The sequence below is a fragment of the Podarcis bocagei genome (genome assembly GCF_964188305.1).
Source record: "Podarcis bocagei genome assembly, chromosome: 4".
Classification (NCBI taxonomy): Eukaryota; Metazoa; Chordata; class Lepidosauria; order Squamata; family Lacertidae; genus Podarcis; species Podarcis bocagei.
In genome coordinates this window covers 50,596,268-50,618,911 of record NC_138128.1, presented here as the reverse complement: position 1 = coordinate 50,618,911, position 22,644 = coordinate 50,596,268, and the positions used below count along the sequence as shown (strand labels likewise).

At 44.0% G+C, this 22,644-nt stretch overlaps 2 protein-coding genes across 3 annotated transcripts in view; one reads left to right on the top strand and one right to left on the bottom strand.

Annotated features, from left to right (window-relative positions):
- The window catches only part of SHOC2 (SHOC2 leucine rich repeat scaffold protein), a 56,612-nt gene extending 53,971 nt beyond the window's left edge, over positions 1-2,641 (bottom strand). The window contains exon 1 of one of the 2 annotated variants that reach the window (XM_081189418.1): positions 2,528-2,641. The gene's annotated coding sequence lies outside the window, so the exon portion shown is untranslated. Of the gene's footprint in view, positions 1-1,429; positions 1,700-2,527 lie in introns of those variants that run through there. The other variant, XM_081189419.1, reaches the window with a different exon arrangement.
- Positions 2,642-19,612: 16,971 nt separating this feature from the next.
- On the top strand, positions 19,613-22,587 carry BBIP1 (BBSome interacting protein 1). The gene is made up of 3 exons (XM_081189436.1): positions 19,613-19,835; positions 20,373-20,460; positions 21,792-22,587. The coding sequence occupies exons 2-3, from the start codon at positions 20,421-20,423 to the stop codon at positions 21,962-21,964; spliced, it is 213 nt and encodes a 70-aa protein (XP_081045562.1). The 5' UTR covers positions 19,613-19,835; positions 20,373-20,420; the 3' UTR covers positions 21,965-22,587.
- Positions 22,588-22,644: the final 57 nt, after the last annotated feature.

Below are 22,644 nucleotides of genomic sequence, written 5' to 3'. Positions count from 1 at the left end.
ACTGGGAGCATGGGAGCCTGCAGACTTTCATGTAATTCCAGCCATGTTTCTACATTTTAAAGCTATTGCAAGCAGAGCTCCAAGTACAAATTAGCTCTCCCCCCCCCCAAAACCTGCTGCTTCCCCAAATCATATGTAAATAACCATGGCCTGTTAATTTCACTTGCTACATCTACAGAAACTCCAAAGCTCAACAAGCCAATTTACATGTGATGATTATCACAAACTAAAATGAATCCAGCTGCCATCTATTGGGAAATCTTACTTGCTAAGAGCTCTTGGGATAAATCACTGAGACAATCTAAATATTTAAACCCATGTCAACAGTAATGGAGTCTGAAAAATCAGCTTATCTAAAATACGACACTAAACAGAATAAATGTATTGATAAGAACTAGGTGGAACTCCAGAGATCAAGAAAGTATTTATGCTTAAAGCATGACTGCATATATTGTGTAACTTCTAAGAATGCCAAGCATGCCTTACAGTGCAATCCTACACAAGTCTACTCAGAAGTACGGTAACTTCACTGGGTTCAATAGGACGCACCCCCATATGATTGCTGATTGTATTTCCCCTTATTTTTTAATCCCATTTTAAACTTAAGGCTACAATCGTGGTTTTTTTAAAAAAAAAACCTCTGTTGAAAATGACTAAGAATCTGCGTCAATTGTGGGAAATGCTCTTTTAACTTATGTTTGAGCAATTTTATAGTTCCAAAAGGCAGGCTATGATATACAATTAAAACTCAGCCATAATTGCTATTTGCCTGTGAAAACATATTTCTTCATGCGCATATGCAGTTACTAAAAATGAATGATTTTACATACCAGTTTAAGCTACATTTTGAAATGTTGCACTGAAAATGCTGAATTAAAGTTTGTCTTTTAAATCTTTTAAAATAGTCTTGAAAAAATCAAAACACCCAACATTAAAATCTCATGCTGCATTAAATAAAACTGTATTTATACAGTTAGCAAACACACACACACATTTGTTCAACGTAATAAATGGAAACAGATTTCAAACTACTTTAGTGTTTATCAAATGGCAATCACTAAAATAAAATCATTTAAATTTGATAGCCAGATGATTAAAGACAGTAGAATCATATACAGAAAACTGAAATATAATCACAATGAAATAGGAAAAGAATTACATACACGTCCTTTAGAAAGGAAAGCAGGGCTTTTCAGAATCAACATCCAGTGTTAAAAATGGAAATACAACAGTGGTGCTGATTACAGTCAAAATCCCTGAAACAACTTTTCCCCTTGATCTTCATGCTTGGTGAAAGACAAGCTGCCCATCTCTGCTTCTGTAATTGACATCACTCCTCCACAGTACATACACACTTTCTCTTGACACCAGACATTTTATCTTAGAGCAAATAATCCAACTCTCACCCTTCTGAGGACACTGGCTATACCTGCTGGGAAAGGGCGTCAGTGCTTTGTGCGTTCAGGGCTTCCTGCTTCTTCTCGCGACTACCTTCTGCTGCTGCCGCCGCCGCTGCCGCCGTTTCTCCTTCTGCCTTGTGGCCTCTTAGGCCCAAACCCCTGCCTCCTGTCAGCAGCACAAGCAGCAGTCCTAGACAAGCCTTGGATCAGAGGCTTCTCCACCTACACCCTTGCTGCAGCAGCAGCAGCAGCAGCCAGCAAAGCAGCGGCGCACACGCGCACAGGCTCAGGCACACGCGCGCCCTTTCGCCAACCACCTCCCGAGCCCTTTCCCCTGCATACTCCACCCACTGCCCGAGGTCGACCCGGAGGGGTCCCCCTTGCAGCCTCGCCCTTCTCCCTGGGCCACAGCAGCCTTCCCCAACACCACCACCGGCTGGGGCTGCCTCCCTAAACAAGGGCTTCCATTGCACAGGTGCAAACAACAACAACACCCCCTGCTTGGGAGGGAGGCAGGAGGGGCCTTCGCTTGCCACTGCGTCCCCTCCTCCTCCTTCTCCCCCCTTGGCACCCATCGCCCCATTTCTCCACGCACGCCTTGCCTTCGGAACCTCCCACTTTTCAGCTGCTCTCCTTCCTTCCCCTGCAGCCCAACCTTCCCCTCCCCATCCATTTTCCCCCTTGAAAAGGCGGGTTCGTGTGCGCCCCCCCCCCGACAGACGCGCCCCCTGCCCGATCCGGAGCCCCATTTCCTCCCTTCCCCTCCGCGCTCACCTTTGCGCAGAGTCCCCTTCGCCCTCCCTCCCGCCGCCTCCCCTTTCCCAGCTGCCAACGACAGCCCCCCACCCCCGCCTCGGTTGCAGCCCCGCCGACCTCCCGCATTCCTCCGCCTCCCCCACCCCGCCCTCCAGCGAAGGCTCCCGCCTCCCTTCCCAAGCTCCCGATACCCCGCTCGAGCCGCCCGCCTCCCTCCCTCCCGGCTGCCCTTACCCCTACAAGACGGCCGCCCTTCCCACTTCCCTCCCCTCCCTCCACATTCCAGCTGCAGCCCCCTAGCTGCCCCTGCCGCCGCCCCATAGCTGCCACCCCCCGCCCTCAGGCCTTCTTGCCCCCCGAGCTTTCCTTACCGTGGAGGCTCCTCCGCCATCCCCTCCTCACAGCCGCTTCCACCGTCCGCCTCGCCTGCCTGCCGCCGTCACCGCGCACCGAGCGGCCCGTCACGGGACTCCCCGCCCACAGACCTCCACGGTAACCATAGAGAGAGAGAAAGTGGCAGGTGGAGCGGCGCGCCGGCTTCAGCGCCCGGACGCCGCCATGTTAACCGGAGGCAGGGAGAGTGAGGTGGCGGGGGGGGGGAGTCTTCGTTGCTATTGGCAACGGACGAGCACGACTCAAGGCATTAATGGCGGAGGGGATACCGGGGCAAACACCGTGATGCGTGTACATATAAATAAAGTCTTTCGTTAGGACTCCAAAGTCTAACAAACGAAGTTGGTTTTATTAAACGTGACACAGAATAAAGCACCCGCTGCCCTCGCTAGGTAGGCAGCCGCCCTCTCCTCCCCCTCGTACCAAGAGGCATGGCTTTCCGTTTGCCGCACAAAAGGGCGAGGACGTCGCCGCTGCCGTTCGCCCGGTTGCGCGCTCGCGAGAGACCCCTGGGCGAGGCCGAGCGCGCGGACGGGGCTGAGACCAGCCGGCCTGGCTCCGAATGGGTTTTAATCGCGGCGGATAATGGAGAAAACAAATAAGGAAATAAAGCTACCTTGCGGATTGAATTCCAAGTCAGGATTCCGTCTTCCCGCCGACACCCATTTTAGCGTGTCATCAACGTCAGGAATTCATTGCCACCCTATAGAATAACCATAGGTCCTGGAGAACTTTTTTTTACAGGCAAAAGTGGGGGTTTGACACCAAAACACATAGGAAGCTTCCTTGTGCATGCATGCATTTTGTTAACTGGGGGGCAGAGGAGAGAAGCAAAGGAGGTCCATGTTTAAATCAAAGAGAATTGTGCAGTGGTGGCCCTCGATTTAATTCCACAAGCTCCTCTCCCGACGTCTCCCATGTTACGGAAAAATCTGGGTGCGGGGTTACTCTGCCACCCAGCTCATCGGACTAAGTCCGTGGGTCCCTGCGGAAGAAAATGAGCTCAGCCGGACGCAGGAGCAAACTGCAGAAGATCCAAGTTTATTGCGCAACAGGTTCAAGGCGAGATTGAACCCAGAGAAAGGGGTGACATGAACTTTTGAAATTTCCCTCCATATCCCAGAATACAGTGCATGAAACGTCACGAATACATTATGGGAAGGTTGGGTTTCACAAGTTACATCATGAATATACTTTACACGTCATGAATACATTATGAAAAGGTGGGATTACATTAATTAGCATTTTCGGATGAGGGAGGGGGGGATATGCAGAGCGGGAAATATACATAGATACACATTTATTGAGTACCGGTGGTGGCAAGACAATGGGTCAGAGATATGCATCGTCTGCCACCTAATATTGCCTAGAGGGAAGGTTTGGCAAATTAAGAAGTTCCTGCGTACGTGACCTGCCGCTTCGGGGATTATGGAAGTAGGGATAGCATCATGGAGTCCACGGGGAACTGAGTTGAATGACACTGAGAGCGAAGAAATCGGAGTTACGGTTGATTTTATATCAATTTCTAAAGATTTCAATGATTTCAAACCCATTCTGTACTATAGGGCAAAAGCAGAAACAGAATGGATACATTGTAACAGGAGGTCCTTGGCTAAAGCGGGGCCATAGGAATAAGCGGGGCCTCGGATGTTCTTAGAAGGAAGGGGGAAAGGAGCCCCCCCCCCTTCCATTCCGTATCAGTCCCCCATTCGGAGATAGATTTGCATTAAAGTTCTGTAAGAACTTGCAAATCTTTTCTCCGCACCCTAAATCTCGGTGAATGGGATGTGTGGCTTTATGCAAACCTGAAAGGGACTTGCAAGCCATGCCTCTTACGGTCATTTGCAAGTATAGCAGTGCAGGTAGCTGCATATAGGGTATTATATAAAGAACACCTCTTGTATTTTGTTGCTAAATTACTTGTGGCATTCTCAATAGTGTTTTATGCTTTACACCTAGCAGGAAGGTCTAATTGACTGAAAAATGCAGTTGGTGTTTTGTCCTCCGCCATTTTTGTGTATTTCTCAGGTGTCAAGCTAGCTCTTCTGTGGTCTCACACTGACATAGTGCTACAGCAACACATCCTGTCTGTTGAATCCCCTCGGGGCTTTCATTTAACCATGTTGCCTGGCATTCACCATAGCTGGCACAGGTTGGGCATCTCGTGAGGGAGATGCCTTGGCCTTGGCCTTCCTATGGGATTCTATTATAGGCTGTGGTTTTGCACGCATGGGGGTTGCTCACTTGCACTTAAAGGACCAAAAGGCTAATTGCAGCCTGGATACACGTGCCCAATTCAAACTGAGTCCAATTCGAATTTATCTTGCCCCATGGTTCTCAACTCTTCAAACCAATCTGTTAAAAGAAAACCATACTTAACAAGGGCAGTTGTCCAAATAAGTCAATTTAACTGTATAAGGGATCATTCCTGCTAAACCAAAGCATATGCACCTTCATGTACCTGGTGTTTTATGGATCCAGAAGCTTGTCCTTGGCAAAACGAGGTTTAACACATTTTAAAATGGATAGGGAAAGTTGGCAGGGTGCCAGGTGGAACAATTAAATGTGGTTATAAGTTGATCTAAACATTGGACTACACCATAGTGTGAGCTATTAGAAAGTATAAAATGCATGAGAATTCTCCATTGGTGTGTAAGCAATAAGACATTAAACATAAAAACAATTACACACAAAAATTGCCCCCCTTTGTGGAAATCACACTGTCAGACACATTTCAACATTCTTACATAATAACACATAATACAAAACAAACTAATTAAATATCAGTTACATATCTTGACACAATTGTGATCTTTTATGCATGTATCTTTTGAATCCTGGAGCACAGTCTTAAGGTCCAAAAGTGAGAAAATGTCCTTGCAATTCAACTCCTCCCCTTAGCCATGAGGGGTTGTTGCTGCTTTTCCTCATTGCACATCTGTAGAAGTGATATCCTGTAAGGGGCAGGGTTTGGGGCTTAAAGACAGTTAGAAAAGGGAGGGGGCAAAAGGCGAAAAGGATATCATTCGGTTTCTGTTGGAAGTTGCAAATAATAAAATCTTAGCGAATTAAGCGTTTCATTCATTCCAATATTATTATCACATTTTCCTATAACTACTGTTATTATCTGCCAAGTTTGTTTGCTTTCCTTCACTTTGGAGGGAAAGAGAACTGTAAAAAAAAATACAAGGTTGAAATAATAATGAAACACACACAATGACTTATGAGGAACGAAAAATAAATAAATGCTAAGACACACAATTTTAAGAAATCTGAAGTAACAATGAAAATAAAGAGTGTTTCTTGATGTGACAACATCGGCTAGAATGTTAATAGGACAATACTGGAAAATGACTTAATACCAAGGAAAAAATGAATGGCAATTTAAAGTTGTGCAAGTACCTTGCACTAGCCAAAATGACAGAATTAATAAGAGATGCTCAGGCCAAAGGTAAACAAGTACCATTCCACAAACAATGCTTGATTGTGCTTTGATTAACTTCATAGACATCATGGAGAGACAGATTAAATAAATGAAACAGATTATTTGTAACTTTAAAAAAAAGGGTCAAAGCCACAAAGAGATGGAAGTCAAACTGTAGCAGGGATTCAGACTTGTTTCACAGAACAGAAAGAAAGTTGCTGTGGGAGGAAAAGGGGACAAACACTTTGTTATCGGGGTTCACATATCCTGTTAAAAGGGAAAATTATTTCATGTGAGAAGCCTGTCAGGAAATGCTGTTCATAAAATTCCCATGGAGGGGGGGAATGCTCTGATATTTACCTGTGAAAAGAATTTGGCATGTTAAGATTTGGAACCTGGAAAGCTCTTGACTTTTGATGGGCTAGTTTTTGTTTTTGTTTTTGTTTATGTTTTTTTTTTGTTTTTTTTTTTTGTTTTTTTTGTTTTTTTTTTTTTAGCCTTTTGTCTTAAATAGCCCCTGGAGCAAAGACAGATTAAGGGTGATTTCCCTCAATGGTTTCTCAATGGTTCCGAGTTTTCTTTTACATTTGGAAGAAACCTCCTCTCCCCCCTTACAGTTCCCCCCTTCCTCTCTCTCTCTTCTTTAGCTGATCTAGCCTCTGTGCATGTGCAGAGTTCATGTCTCAGCAAACCTTTTATACTATTGAAAATGTTGCATCCTTTGGCTAAATTACCATTTGAATAAGGGAAGGGAAGGGTAAGGAGTAGATTTTGAAAACAGGGTTTGATTTTAAACCAAAAAGAGAAACTCAGCAATTTAAGTATTCACCAAAGCCAGCAATTTCAGCCCAAGCAAACTGAGACTGCTTCCTTTATGTACAGGAAAGGGGTAATATCCCTCTGGCCATTCGCGGAACAATCAACCGCTCTCTTATTTATGAGTAAAAATGGCCAGAGTTAGAATTCATAGGATTATTTTTTATTTTTTTTTAACATTCTCAGCCATTTCAGCCTTACCATTTGCAGACAAAAAAAATTATTATTATTATTAATATTATTATTTTCTGCGCCTTAATTTACAGGAATGGCCAAGGCTAATTGTACTTGATTATTCATTTGTATGTGCTTAAACTTTGAATTGACTTTTAAGTTTGATTAAAATAAATAGTAGACAAAATGATAAATACTGTAATCACTCAAATGCTTGATATTACCAGTTGTGCTTCAAAACATCATGGCTTTTACCTCTCACCTTTTAAAACTAAAAAGCAAAGCTAGGCTGAATTTCAACTCCATTACCACACCAGAATTTAAGAATTACCCTCCAATGCTTGCAGACACATGGTCTTCCACACAGCCACAAATTGGGAGAGTTGAAAGGGACCCTGGGGTCATCTAGTCCAACCCTCCAAAATATAGGGTTCACAGCAAGATTTCGCAGCAAGATTTGTACTACCAGAAACACACACATTCACCTCTCACCTTTAAAAACAAAGAGCAATCTGGGCTGGATTTCAACTCATCAGCCACAAATTGGGAAAGTTGAAAGGGACCTGGGGTCATCTAGTCCAACCCTAAAATACAGGGTTCATAGCAAGATTTGTACTACCAGAAACACACACACATACTTATGTACACAGACACAACTGGGGAAGAGATCACAAGCCATGCGCCTATCACAAACCATGCGCCTATCATGTACTAAGGAAAAGGAAAATAAAAGTACCCAACCCTTTTAGCAGATCTTGAAGCTAGTTTGAGTGAGAGTTTACTTCCTTAGACTAAAGAGTGCAAATTCCTATAGAAATTATCTTTAAAAGAAGATTGAAGTTAACATTTTTCCTAAGATAGGGAGAGGATCTTTTATAAAGCAAAGTTTAAACAGCCATAGATTTGATTTAAAAGGAATACAAGAGTGAACAATTTTTCCTGAACTTGCAGAGGAATAGTAAGCCTAATTTATGCCCCCCCCTTTGCAGTTTCCTTTAAAGGAAGCTTACTCGGGAGTAAATTTACCTGGCATAGAAGTAAGAAGGGAGAAAACAACTGAAAGAGGCAGAGTGAAACAAGGGGGAGGGTGGGCATTTTCTAACAAAAGAGGCCATGAAGTCTTATAGAGACAGATATCAGGAGCCTTACAATAACTCTTCTGTCCAACCAAATCGAAGTTAAAACTGGACTCAAATATTTTTTTCTTAGAATGAACACCATACTTTTATAGGCATACGCTTAATGAAATACATACACTGCATTTTAGCTTGAGAGAGCAGTTGTGCTCAACTAGGCTTTTGCAGCAGAAACATTAGGTTAAAAGCACCTTCCAAAATAAGACTGTAGACTCACAATCTCAAAAGTTGGGGCAAAGCAAGAGGTGGGGTAAACATTTGCACACTTCATTCTCATCTTCTCTTATTTAGGACTGCTAAGATCCAGCATGGCTTCCTTAGATTTAAATTTTGAAGCAAGCTTGCAGTTTAAACTATGCACACTTAAGAAAGGCAGTCTGCCAGAGACAGAAGGAACAGACAACACACATAACAGACAACATGTAAACATACATATTCTCATATATGTATTAACAGACAACACACATAACAGACAACATGTAAACATGTAAACATATATATTCTCATCCTTTAGTTGGTTATTGCAAGGAGTTGGGCCACTACCTTTGGCTTCATTAAGTGAAATTAGTAGGAAGGTCCCACATGGTTTTATGAGCCTCCTTGCCTCTTCAAACACACCACCAGGTAATCAGACTGGTAGGGCTCACAACGCTTGGTTGACTGGGTACCCCTTTATAGATGCATGCGTTGCTGTTGTTGCTTTTTGCTTTTTGCTTTTTTTTGGGGGGGGGGGTGTCTGGGATAGAGAAGGGGAAAAAGAGGGGTTGATTAGGATTGGTATGTCTAGGGGTTTGGTATGCTTAGTACAGGGACGTATAGTAAAGAGGAGAAGGGGCTTCTAGTTGCCTGGCAACTTCCTTAGTGGGTTTTAGAGAGCTCTAGCTATCCGGTTCCTTGCGTTCCATTTCCTATTTCCTTATTTCCTATTTCCTTATTTCCTTATTTCCTATAACCTGGGGTCTCTTTCCACTCTGCCGGTCCTGCCCAATTCCTCATGGGCTATCCCTCCTGGCAACCTCCTACCTATCGTCACATCTCAGGAAAAGGGGCCCTACTGGACGCCCGCGCCATGCGGTGCCAGATCGGGTGGTCCCTGGATAGAATTTCGAACTGAAAATCCCCCTTGCTTTTGGAAGCGGGCTCACGCACGGTTACGTGGCACCGACCAGTGCGGCTGGGATTGGGATAGAAAGCAAGACCACTTCCCGCCCCCTTGCCGGGCGCTAGAGAAGTTCGGAAAGAGAGCTCCAACCCCTTGCTTTCAACTGGGATGCCCGTTGCGGAAAGTCGGCTGTCTTTCCAAGCCGGGTCTCACCGTCTTACTTTCGGACTCCCAATTGGTGCGGCTGGCTGGAGATTTTAAGGAAAAGAGATAGAGCTCAGAACCCCCCTTTCGGGTTGAGCAGCGGTCCACGGTCTCTCTCACTAACCGGACCAAGAGAAAGGCAAGAAGGAGCGATAGAGAGGAGGGCAGAGAATTCAGTTGCCAGGAGATTCCACCCCCTTCCCACCAGTGCACTGGATTTTCCTTTTTCCTTATACTCACGCGTCTTCTATGATGATCCCGGGATCGATGAATAATAAGCCGGCTGGATCCCTCTTTTGCTCCCCGGCTGAACTCCTAGGGCTTTCGATTACCGCCCGGAAGATGGCTGGGGGTCCAAAAGGATCTTCCCAGGCAAAATGGCCCGGAGCCGGCTGAAGATTTCGGGGCCCCCAGTCAGCAGCTCGGGAGAACCACAAGCCCCACGTTGGGCGCCAACTGTTACGGAAAAATCTGGGTGCGGGGTTACTCTGCCACCCAGCTCATCGGACTAAGTCCGTGGGTCCCTGCGGAAGAAAATGAGCTCAGCCGGACGCAGGAGCAAACTGCAGAAGATCCAAGTTTATTGCGCAACAGGTTCAAGGCGAGATTGAACCCAGAGAAAGGGGTGACATGAACTTTTGAAATTTCCCTCCATATCCCAGAATACAGTGCATGAAACGTCACGAATACATTATGGGAAGGTTGGGTTTCACAAGTTACATCATGAATATACTTTACACGTCATGAATACATTATGAAAAGGTGGGATTACATTAATTAGCATTTTCGGATGAGGGAGGGGGGGATATGCAGAGCGGGAAATATACATAGATACACATTTATTGAGTACCGGTGGTGGCAAGACAATGGGTCAGAGATATGCATCGTCTGCCACCTAATATTGCCTAGAGGGAAGGTTTGGCAAATTAAGAAGTTCCTGCGTACGTGACCTGCCGCTTCGGGGATTATGGAAGTAGGGATAGCATCATGGAGTCCACGGGGAACTGAGTTGAATGACACTGAGAGCGAAGAAATCGGAGTTACGGTTGATTTTATATCAATTTCTAAAGATTTCAATGATTTCAAACCCATTCTGTACTATAGGGCAAAAGCAGAAACAGAATGGATACATTGTAACAGGAGGTCCTTGGCTAAAGCGGGGCCATAGGAATAAGCGGGGCCTCGGATGTTCTTAGAAGGAAGGGGGAAAGGAGCCCCCCCCCCTTCCATTCCGTATCACCCAGTTTGGGGCCAAATAAGTTCTCCTGTGGTCTCCTCAAAACGGGAACGGGGTGTCACGAAAAGTAAGGGAGTGGGGCATCGCCCACTCTGCCTGCCTGAAATCCAAGCACGAAAAGTATACAGTATTGTGTAGGGAAAGCAAAAAAGTATTTTTGCAGAGATCTACAGAGGCCCAATTTCAACATGTTAGGCATACAAAAATAAATTGGGTATTATGTAGCTGGCATAACCTCTAAACTGAGATGCCTTCCCCTACATGAGCATGCTAGGGATCCATGGTGCAAGGGATGCTGCACTCACATTGCAGGGTCCTATATGGGGTCCAGCAATCCAATTAAAACATGGCACTGGCCAAGTGGAATCCCACACAAGGGCTTCACCACACACAACATTTACCATAAACTGGACTGAGAAATGGCTTTGAATATCACAGCACCCTCGGCCATCCACAGTGGTAAGTGGCTCATGCTTCCATTTTCAAGGTCCAAAGGGGAACTTGGGAGTGAATGGCAAGTGGGATATGAATTCAAATCTTGTGCAGTAGCACCACCACTGGAAACATAGCACACTTAAATTTCTTAGTGCTGTAATGTCCAAAGCTACTTAGTTCATTGGGATTTACTTTGCTGGAAGCTTGTTTGAGATTGCAGCCTGGGCTCCTGCTCACTAGCGCAGGTGGGGAAGAAGATGGATGAAATGACAGACAGATGGGTGGCCCTCCTTCCTCCAAAGGCACTCAGGGCAATGTACAACAAACCATGACATGCTACTTACTTACTTACATTCAGAGGTTTAGTTATTTAGTGGAGGAGTCTTCAGTCAGATCAGCTCCCATTTGCTGTGTGAAGTGGTGCAGTCCAGACACAGGTTTACCACCACAGCATTAACTACACAGCCCAACTAGATGTTGCATGCAGGCACTTGTGAATTCCCCCAACTGCTTCTTATCGCCAAGCGACCTGAAGCTTTAAGCAGAAGAGGGGATGGGACTGCTTAACCCTTTGCCCCACAGCTATTTTTCTGTCCCAACTTTTTTGCACCATAGTTAGGCCCATAGACGAAGGACAAGGTAGAAATATTTGAGCGGAGAGGGCTTTATGTAACTAAGCAGAAAAAGCAAAACAAATTTTCAAAAAAATAAATGTGGGGTATGATTTTTCACAAGAAGAAGCAGAGATCTGAAACTAAATTCCCATGCAACAGTAGTAACAACCATTAGGTTTTGCATAGATTTCATTGAAGCCTTAATTAATTGTTTAACAATGTGACAATTTTAAAAACCGGTAACAAGGAGGATGTTTTATATCTCTTCTATTCTCCATGCTTAACAGTTCAACCCTACACATGTTTACCCTGAAATAAGTCCCACTATGTTCAGTGGAAATTACTTCCTAGTACTGTAACTGTGTTTAGAACTGCAGCCTAAAGCACAATTTAAAACTTTTTAAAAAGTAACTGTAGCCTTCCCTGCATAACCACCACAACAACATTGCAGAAATGGACTGTTTCCTTGGGACACCCTGTGATCATGAATGTACCCCAAACTGCCTCCAATAAAGTATTTCTGATCTCACTGTTGCATCTCTGATGGTACTGCATAGAATTAACCACCTAAACCTCCCAGTTTAGTGCTTTTCAAGAGGAAAAAAAATGGCTTGAATTAATCATGGAAATGTAAGTCACCACAAAGGCAAAAAGAGCTAGGAGATGGGAGGGAGGACAATACTGATGAGACCCAAAAGATTCCAAACATTTAAACAGGAAAAGTCATCCATTTTCTTCATATGACACTAGCTGTTTAGCAATGCAATTTCTTCAGCCAAATGTATACAATGCAGTCATGTGTCTCCTGACTGCCAAGTGTGGTTTTGTTTTTTTGAAGAGCTCATTTCCTCTTAATAGCCCTGCTCTTGGCAGGCAGAAGTTTACAATGTGAAGTTTCTCCTATCAATTCATTTCCATGCCAGGAAATGCTTCACCTGCTGGATTTCAGCCCTGAAACAGCAAGTGTTGGCAGCCAGACAGCCAAGTTGTTAAGAGTTTCAGGACCACTTACCATATTGCGATTAGAATTACATACTTTGTTTTGTGCTTCCAAACCAGAAGCTGCCCTAGAAGGCCTGTGGCTACCCTGGCTGGAAGGAATGCTGCTCCCTTAGGCTACATATGTCCTGCCCACAGCTCCAATCCAATTCAGCCATTCTGCTGGCATGTTTCAGGACTCATTCATACTTCCACTTGTCCTGCTGCTTTCCCCCAGGGAAACCACTGAATGGTTTCACTGAATGTCAATCGGGTTTTCTGCAGATTGACATTTCCTTCGATTCAGTGGTAAATACAGTGGTACCTCGGGTTAAGAACTTAATTCGTTCTGGAGGTCCATTCTTAACCTGAAACTGTTCTTAACCTGAAGCACCACTTTAGCTAATGGGGCCTCCCGCTGCTGCCGTGCCACCGGAGCACGATTTCTGTTCTCATCCTATAGCAAAGTTCTTAACCCGAGGTAGTATTTCTGGGTTAGCGGAGTCTGTAACCTGAAGCGTATGTAACCCAAGGTACCACTGTATCTGGTATTTGGCCAGCGAAATATGGATTTCACCAAATCCATTAGCCCCCTCATCTGATTGATTTTAGGTATAGCATTGTATTCTAAATCACACAAGGGTGTCTCTCTCTTCTTGCTTACTCTCTTCCTGTGCAGCCAAACTGCAAACAACAGATGTTTCCATGCATCACAAAATCTGCTCAATGTGGTTTGTCTCTGGGCTGATTTGTGATGCATGAAAGCTGCTGCTCTTTTACCAGTGGCATGGCTTGTGATTGCCAATGCACATTCCTACAGTTGTTCCAATTTATCAACAGGCAACGGTTTCCAAACATTGGAAAACTTGTATGATTCTGCTCAGGAACAGCAGTCATTATATCTGAGACCACAAGAGGGCAGTCTTTCATATATATTGGATTTGACGCATCAATGTCTTTTTGACCATGATTTCCTGGGAAGAGTGTTAGTGAGGTCTACACATTTGAAGTCTTCCAGTCGTTTCAAAATTTAGCCTTGCCCATTTGACCAGAGGTGATTGCATCGTCCTCTGCATTACTAACCTTCTTGAAAGAATGAGCCTAAAGATTTCCCTACACACTATTAGAAACACAGCTAATTTGCATCTGTTAGCACCTTTCTTCATAAACACATTAATAATTTGCATGAATTACTCAATACTGTATTTGAAAATACATCTTCCTTAACTAACTGGTGTCTCTTCTACCAACTTCCCTTCCCTGTATTTTTTTTTGGGGGGGCGGTGTTTGCAGGGAATAGTGATTGTTCAAGAGCAATCAAACAACTGTTCTATGTTTTTCAAGGAGGCACAACATTGATCCAGAACTTCTCTGTTTAGCAAGAGAGCAGCTTTCGAAAGGCAGGGCATCTATCAGTGAGTATTAGCCATGATAATCCAAGTGATCCTTTCGCTTCTCAGATTGTATACCAGTTTCTCAGGGTGGGGCTTCATATGGTGCTGTGTGCGCTTCCCAGAAGCATATGGCTGGCTACTGTGGGTAAGGAGGAAGCTGAAATTAAAAAGACTTACAAGTCCATTAGAAAGCAAGACACAAAGGGCTAGATGAACCTCTGTTGGGAGGCTATTCTATAATTTAGGGTGGAGTCACTTCCGAAAAGGGGCCACTTCCTTGTCCCTAACCTCCATACTTTGTTGGCAAAAGGACAGTGAGGAGGACCTCAGGAACTGAACACAGTTCTTAAGCGTGTTCCTACGAAAGGAGAGAGACACTGACTTCAAAACCTTGGCTTAATACAGGGTGATTCATAATGAAGTATAGTTTCCAGATGCTGTAAAACAGTAACAGGCAACAACACGGACCACAACTGCAAACCGTGAGGTAGATGTACTCATAAAGTTTGTGTTCTGCTACTGAGGGAAGTGACGTAAGCTTGTTGTTGTTTAGTCATTTAGTCGTGTCCGACTCTTCGTGACCCCATGGACCAGAGCACGCCAGGCACTCCTGTCTTCCACTGCCTCCCGCAGTTTGGTCAGAAACTGACGTAGGCTAGTCAGGCAAAATGGCTGCATCTGCAGTGGAGAAGGCATGTTGTGTTCTTGAATTGAGCAGAACGGAGTCTGTAACTGTTGTGCAACGGCATTTTTGATCACGATTCGGGGGGGAAACCTCCAAGCAGAAAATGTATCTGTGACTGTTTCTAAAGAAAACTTTAAACATTCCCCTACAATTCTGTTACAGATAACATAAGATATATTATAGTCTTCTTTTTTTTATAGTGCGTTGAAACTGTATACTGCATTATGAATCACCCCGTATATGTTCTTACGCCTCAGCATCAATAGCTGCAGAATGATTTCAACAAATCTAGGAGCAGATTTTCAAAAATAAAAATGGAATTGTAACAGGGTCCATGAAATTCAATAGAGTATCATTGTCAGAATCTCGTCTCATGAGCCAACCCGGACCCTGTGATCATCATGATCTGAGGCAATGCTTTTCTAAAGAAAAAAAGGTACCGATATTCAACACAAAGCTGTTACAGTAAGTGTCACACTTTTAACATTTGAAAGGAAAAGGTGCTGGTGGTGCATACCTTGAGTGCCCCCAGAAAAAAGCACTGATCTGAGGCCATTCTTTGTGTGCCCCCTCCATGAGAGGCGGTTTGATTATTACTTCCTAAGATTAAAGACTCCAGTGTACTTCCTAAAAAGAAAGTCCAACTGCATTTAGTGGGGCTCAGTTCTGGGCTGCAAAATGTGGAAGGTTTGTCCAAAGCAGGGGTGGGCAGCCTGTATTCCAAGGGTGCATGAAGCCCTTAGTCCTATTTCAGATGGGTGGGAGAGCCAGAAGGAGAGGTGGGTAGGAAAAGGCCACAATGGATGGAGCAATGGAGCAAAGCTGGATGGGTTTTAACTTGTTTGCTGTTGACTTTGCAGCTCCCTTGTTGTTCTGAGTTGAAATTTCATTGTACTTCTGGCCAGTGGCGGAGCTTCATGGTCCAACACCAGGGGGCAGAGAGCAGGCGGGGGTGAGGCTTGCGTGCATCCCGGGGGTGTGCCGTGCCACCCACAGGGGCATGGCACCCAGCGCAGGCAGGGGGCAGCCACGATGGCATCCCACCAGGATCGCGCTGCCGGGGGTGGTGCGCTCCCCCTGCACTCCTCTTCCTCTGCCACTGCTTCTGGCTTTGCCCCCCACACCACACCACACCACCTTGCTATTGCCTATGAAAGGCAGCATAGATATATTTAGGGCTTTTTTCAGCCGGAACTGTTTCAGCACCTCTCAGGTGGGCTCTATTGCCATTATAAGAAAACAAGGGAGGTGTTCATACTGAGCTCCAGCACATCTTTTTCTATAAAAATAGCACTGGATATATTTAAATAAATGAATGAAAAAGGTAACATGATACCTAGTAGGAATTAACATGTAACACTCATGTTGCATAAGCACTGGTTTCTCTGTGCAATTAACCAGAGTTGTTTATACCCACAAACATGCAAACTTATTCCCGTGAATGAACTTAAATTATGGGCAAATAAGAAGTGGACATTGGATGTGGATGGTAGGAAACATGGATTTCTGTCTAGATGAAACCAGTCATCTATGCTACCACATATGATATGAACAAACCAAAAAGTTATCTTCGCTGTGTTCAGAAAATTCCAGCGAGGGGGATATTCTTGAGCACCCATGAGAATAAATTGCCCCATGTTATATAGCAGATGCAAAAATTTCCTCATGATCTTAATAGGTACAAAAAGGAGGCTTCCAAAAGCCCACACACATTATAAATGCCAGAGGATTTTAAACCTCACAAACTGGCACAGCTCACTCATTTTTCGTCTTCTTGTGAAACTCAACTTAAAACATCTTTGGCACAAACTGCACAAAGACAGGAAATAAAATACAGCCTCGCCCTTTGCAAGTTACTGACAAGGCTGTCATTCATTTTCTACAGAAAAGTTTTCAAGTAAAAACTGAAACTTTCTGAACTGAATAGTGCAGTGCTTGAAAAGGGTGTGTTAAGAATCTTGCGGCATCCATTAGATAGGTGAGATCACCTGCCTTGGGTAGCAGCTATCAGATCTGAAGTATTATTAAAGAATACAAATGGTCTATTATTTAAATATTTCATATTTTTACCATAGGGTGAGGCAACATCTGATATAAATATATTACGATTTAATTTAATAAAATCTGTGACATTCTTACGCTGTTATGGAAAAGCTTTTGACTAAGAATGCTTCCAGATGGAAGCTTAATATTTAAACAGGCTGGTGAAATATCATAAATGAGTTATTGGCAACAGGGTTGTTGTTTTTTTAAAAAGTGTGTGTGTGTGTGTGTGTGTGTGTGTGTGTGTGTGTGTGGTATTGGGTTTCCACTGCAAAGGATAAATCTGGATTGAATGTGGGGGGATATGGGCTGGTGTTTAAATGGCACTGTTGTGTGGGTATGGCAAAAAAACCAACAACACTTCCATGCATGGGGCGCACCAGTTCCACAATAAACACCTGTCTGAAGCAGTGCTTGAAACTCCCCTTGTTCTAGGAGCATTTTGCGACAAGGCATTTCATTAGCGAAAGCGGTTTCTGAGCTTTTTACAGAATCCTAAATGTACATTGGTAGTTGCCAGGCTGGTACGGTAATCCAAAGAGGAATATGTTACCGAGTTTGTTATACAGATCCAGGTCATCAGTAGACTGGCAAGCCACAACAAAAGTAGGCCCCAACAAAAGATAATACAGCTCTCTTAAAGGCTAATGATAATGAATCCCTAAAGTAATTCCCAGAAGTTTTGAAAATGGAAACCAGCCAATTGCATTTTGAACTATCAAGTCAACACAGAGAGTTATATTTCTCCTCCAAAACACACCCACATCCACAGGCTGCAAAGCGAGTTAACAAAATCTCTATAAAATTTGGGGAGTGAAAGAGCAGGGACACAGAGGCAAAAGTGTGCAGACTAAACTCCACTCCTGCGGAATTAAGTTCAAAAGCTGGTGTCTTTTGTTCTCCTTTTCCCATGTAATCTGACACTGTTAGTTTAAAATCAAGGCAGATTAAATTGCCAGAAGGGACATACTGCTCATTATTAGTTAACGTGTCTACTGGAGAGACATTTTGCCATCATGGCAGCCAGAACCAATTAACTCCCTTTGATTCCCACATGCATGGGAATGAAAGGCGGGAAAACACATGACTATGTCTTGGGACTAATGAGTTCAACTAGGAAAAGATAATAGAAAACTGTGGGGGGGAGAGACCTTGAACAAGTCCACAGCTTGTTATGAATTCTGTACATCAGTTCAGAAGAGCCTTTTTCGGAGTTATAAATTTTATGCAGGGCCAGCGAAATAGAAAGCTCCACATTAAGCACTGAAGATGGGAGCATCCTTGCAACAAGGTGTGCAAGAGGAACAAAAGGTGATCCCACTGCATGGAAGGGCTACACAGTATCTTTTGTGCCCAGAGTACCGGAGTTAAAATATATTGCTTTTGAAAAACTTTATTTTTGGGCACCCACCCCCTTCTTCTTTCCCACCAATTTCTTTCAAACTGTTTTTAAAACTTTATATATATATATATATATATATATATATATATATATATATATATATATGCTTTCGTAGATTTTCACGGGTACAGGAATGCAGGTTTTGGTGTCTTCGGGTGTCTTCCCGTGTAAGAGTTGGGGTGTCTAGGCGACGTTTCGACGAGGTCTCACTCGTCATCTTCAGGCTGGTGCTTTCGGCTTCTTGTTACTGGAACAGAGCAGGATCTCAGTGTTTGAGTTCCTATAAATATATATATATATATATATATATATATATAAATAAAAATATATATATATGCCGCAACCTACTCTGGGACCTTATGGTGAACCACAGGTAAGAAATTGAATAAATAATAATAATTCAGACATTGCAAAATCATTCAGTAAGAGTACTTACTGCCAATACATAATGAAGGGTATTTTTATAGCTGGGATTTGTTGCTTCGTAAAGCGAGATAAGCACCGCAACCCCAGAGTTGTCCGCGGCTGGACCTAAAGGTCAGGGGTCCCTTTACCTTTACCCTCAAAATGCAATGCTGCATTTATTATTTATTTGCCATTTATACCCCACATTTCCACAATAAAGTAAAACTGAAGGTGGCTTGCATATAAAAATATAAACCACAACAAAAAATAAAAGCAATCCGGACAATGCAAACGATAAAACTAAATTTGCAGTTAAGAGGGGACAAAACAGAATTATTATTTTTTAAAACAACAACAACAGCACAGTATCAATATTGTCTACTATGTTACTTCAGCATTAGCTTCTAGGTAGGAGGTGAGTTATTGGGTTAGGCAAGAATGGGAATGTGTATCCACTGCAGCATGTTAAAACTGCAACCCTGGGTTCAGACGTTAGCCAGTGTCCCCCGAAAAGTGTGCGGACGATTGCACCCTGAAACAGAGCGGAAGGGCATTCTGCACATGCTTAGGGGCTCTGGGAACCTTTTGGAAAAACCCATAAGAGGAACAGTGTTAGAGAGTAGGGCCAGAGTGAGGCTCTCCTGAACTAAGCCACGCCTGACCCGGATGGCCGTTTGCAAGCTATATGTGTTTACATCAAATGGTGCTCCATTCCAGCGTCTCCCTGCTCAGCCCCAGACGCCCCAATGAGTGCACTGTCTCCGTCAGTCGAAGTCTACCAGGAAACGCGAGAGAGGGCGGGGCGGCGGGTCCCGATGGAACGCAACCTGCGTCACACTTGGAACAACCGCTCCCCCCCCTGCGGATCGCATCGCCCACCGCCCCCCCCCTTGGTTGCTAGTAGCAACGAAGACGTTACTGCCCTCTCGGCCAATAATAAAGGCGTCTAGGCGCGGTTGGCCTAGAGGCTTGAGGAAAAAGAGGCAGTCCTCACGTCCGGCTGCCGTTTGAACACCGCGTGCGGGGAAGATGCCTTATTCCAAAGCGAGGGAACCGCTCTTCCTTGGGATCTCTATGGTGCTCCGTCGTGCGTCGGTTGAGCCACGAGTTCGACGCGGAACCAGAAGTGTTTGTCGCGGGTGGTTGAGGCGGTTCCCGTGCCTTTGGGCTGCTATGGTGGCCCCCGCTGCGGGTTGAGCAACTGAGCCCGGCAAATAGAAGCGGGGAGGCAAGGCAGGTGAGGGACCTTGGGGGCAGGGATGTGGAGGGAGGGGCACTGAGGAAGGAGGAACTCTTTCAATTTGGGGCTTTTAAAGTGCGGGATGGCGGTGGGTAAGGCGGGACGTGATGGGGGATGTAGATAAATCGCACGTGGTGTGGGGGAAATAAACAAGTTTTTTCTCTTCCTCTCCTAGTACTAAAATGCCCCCCTCCCGAACGGGATATTGGAAAATTCAGTGCAACTTTTTCTCCCAGCGTAGAGTTGGAAGGTGCCCCAAGGGCCATCTAGTCCAACCCTCTGCAGTGCAGTTGCTCCTCAGAGGTTTTGCATTTGCAAGGCGAGGTTGCTTAGTTACTCCCAAACATCTCCAGCAGGTGCTTAAACAGGCCCGAGCTAACATTCATTAAGCAAGTTCTAGGGCAGCTCCGCCTTATGAAGATCCTGGATCAGCTGAAGTCAGATTTGGGAGCTGCCTATCTGCTTTAAGCTAAGGGAGGAAAGGGGAATATAGGAATGCAATGTTCACCTTTACAATAATCCCATGATTTCTAGTCCTAGACAGATTGGCGGTGGTGGTTCTTCAATTCTGGCACTAGAAGAATGTCTGAATTAAAATTTCGGGAGGTGCTGCCCAAGCAAGGTGAGTGACTTTTCCCAGCATTCATCAAAGTGCACTTGCCAAGCATTTCAAGTGGCTGTTGTTGTGTGTCTCCTGTGATCCCCCTTCTTTTTGCCAAGTTACAAAGGTTGCATGGGGTTTCACCTTATCACACTACAAGTCAGCAGCACTCTTAGGGTTGTGTCTCTGGCAAATTCTTTATCAGCACTGCAAGATTTTATATCCTGCACTTTCTCCCCACAGCGTGATTAGGGCAGCTAACAGGATGCAATTTGGTGAAATCATAGCCAGTATACGATACTATAATTTGAGGACAATTACAAAAAACAGTGCCTGAATGTACCTATTGCCTTCTGGAGCTCTGGACAAATACAGCTGTATTCAAATTCCATCAGAACACGAGCAGGGAAGGGGACTGTCTGGAGAGACGAGGTGCTAACACAGAAGAAGCCCTCTTGTGCATTCTCACCTTCCTAGGCATCCACAGCAATGGTATTGCAAGAAGAGTCTCTTCCTGATTGTAAACTGTGCATTGGGGCATACGGAGAAAGGTGTTCCTTCAAGTACTTGGGCGCCTAGTACTTAAGATATCTGTATAATAGTACCAATACTTAATAGTACCAATACCTTAAATTGGACCAGGTAGCTCACCAGCAGCAGTTAAGTACTCTCAGAATTGATGTGATGTTCTCTCTGGCCATCTACAGATGTCTGAGAAACATTACATTGCAGGGATTTTTCCATGTAAGGAAATATGTTGTTAATATATAACACAGGATCAGACATGTTACTTCAAGGTAACAGTTTACCACTGGCCTTGTTACAATGTTGAGATCTGAATGCTTCCTTACGGAGGATTATGGAGCCTTTATTCTTCTCTTCATAGAAGTAGCCTGTTTTATAACTATTAATAGTTTTACACCCGTTCAGCTCTTTCATGCTCTGCATCCTGTATTATATATCTCCCCTTAAGTATTTAAGAAGGTGAATAGATTAGGTTCTTTCGGCAAGGCTTGCCCTTTGACCCTTATATTGGAGCATATTTGTGCTAAGGGGCTAGTATCACACTTGAACTCGATTTTTTTAGTACAGGTACACAAATGGCCCAATAATATGAAAAGCTTTGATGCAAGTACTATACCAGCGGCTGCCAAAAATATGAGGTGCTTAAATGGAGCCTTCCATGTGTACTGCTCTACACAGCTGTCATATTTCACAGCTGAATAACTCGGAGAAGTGGGTTTGGTGGCATCCACATGGAACTGTAGTGTTTGAACTTGCAGATATATTCTTGAATATGTATTTTATGAGCTTTGTAATTATCTTTGGTTTCTCAATTTTTCTTGTTTTAGGGATGTTAGCAGTAGAAGATGTGACTACTATGGTGTTATGCAAGCCGAAGCTGCTACCTTTAAAGTCAGTTACCCTAGAAAAGCTTGAGAAAATGCAACGTGAAGCACAGGAAACTATTCGACAGCAGGAACTACTTGCTCAGCAATGTTCAAACTCTGAATTCATTCAATAGTTTACTTAATGGAGTTTCTGTACTGCTGTATCAATGTATATAGCAATATGATATGCTGTGTAAAACATTACACATAAACAGGATAGTGGTTGTAGATTCTTACAAATTTTCCCAATTGTACTGCTCTCTTTTAAAATATATTCAAGTATGTAGTCATTTAAATCCAGGTAATCTTTTAAAAAATGGCATTCAGAATCCTGCTCCAGGATTTCTGTATTGTTTTTCATATCATAGGTCAACTTAGCAGCCTTACATACGTTACTGAACCTTTAACTCAGCATGGGGAACCTTTTTGGCCCAGCAGGTCAGATCATTCACCTCTGCAGGACAACTCTTGACAGGTGGCAGCTAATTTGCCTGTTACCAAATATCATAATGATGCTGGATAATTGCCATGAGGGTTGCCACACCCACCAGCCCATCCCTTGTGCAACACTTGTGAACCACAATGCAAGTGGCTTTGCCAGCCCTATGCTCAGAAAATTGCAGTGTATTGGGCTGACAAAGCTGCTTTCTACAGAGATCAGCTGAGCAATTGGGTTTCCCAGGGTTTAGGTTTAGAAAGGTTGACATTAATAAAACTTGTTTCTATACTATTAAATATACCAATATGCTAAAGAGTACTATTTTGTGTTGTCTTGAATTATTCATTTGTACTGTCACTCTTGCATTGATAAGAT

What these genes read in the sequence shown, in the direction of transcription:
- BBIP1 (XM_081189436.1), top strand. Translation starts at nt 20,421, where the DNA reads ATGTCTGAATTAAAATTTCGGGAGGTGCTGCCCAAGCAAG. An exon ending in GGAGGTGCTGCCCAAGCAAG is followed by an intron (nt 20,461 to 21,791) that starts GTGAGTGACTTT and finishes TTCTTGTTTTAG; the next exon opens with GGATGTTAGCAGTAGAAGAT.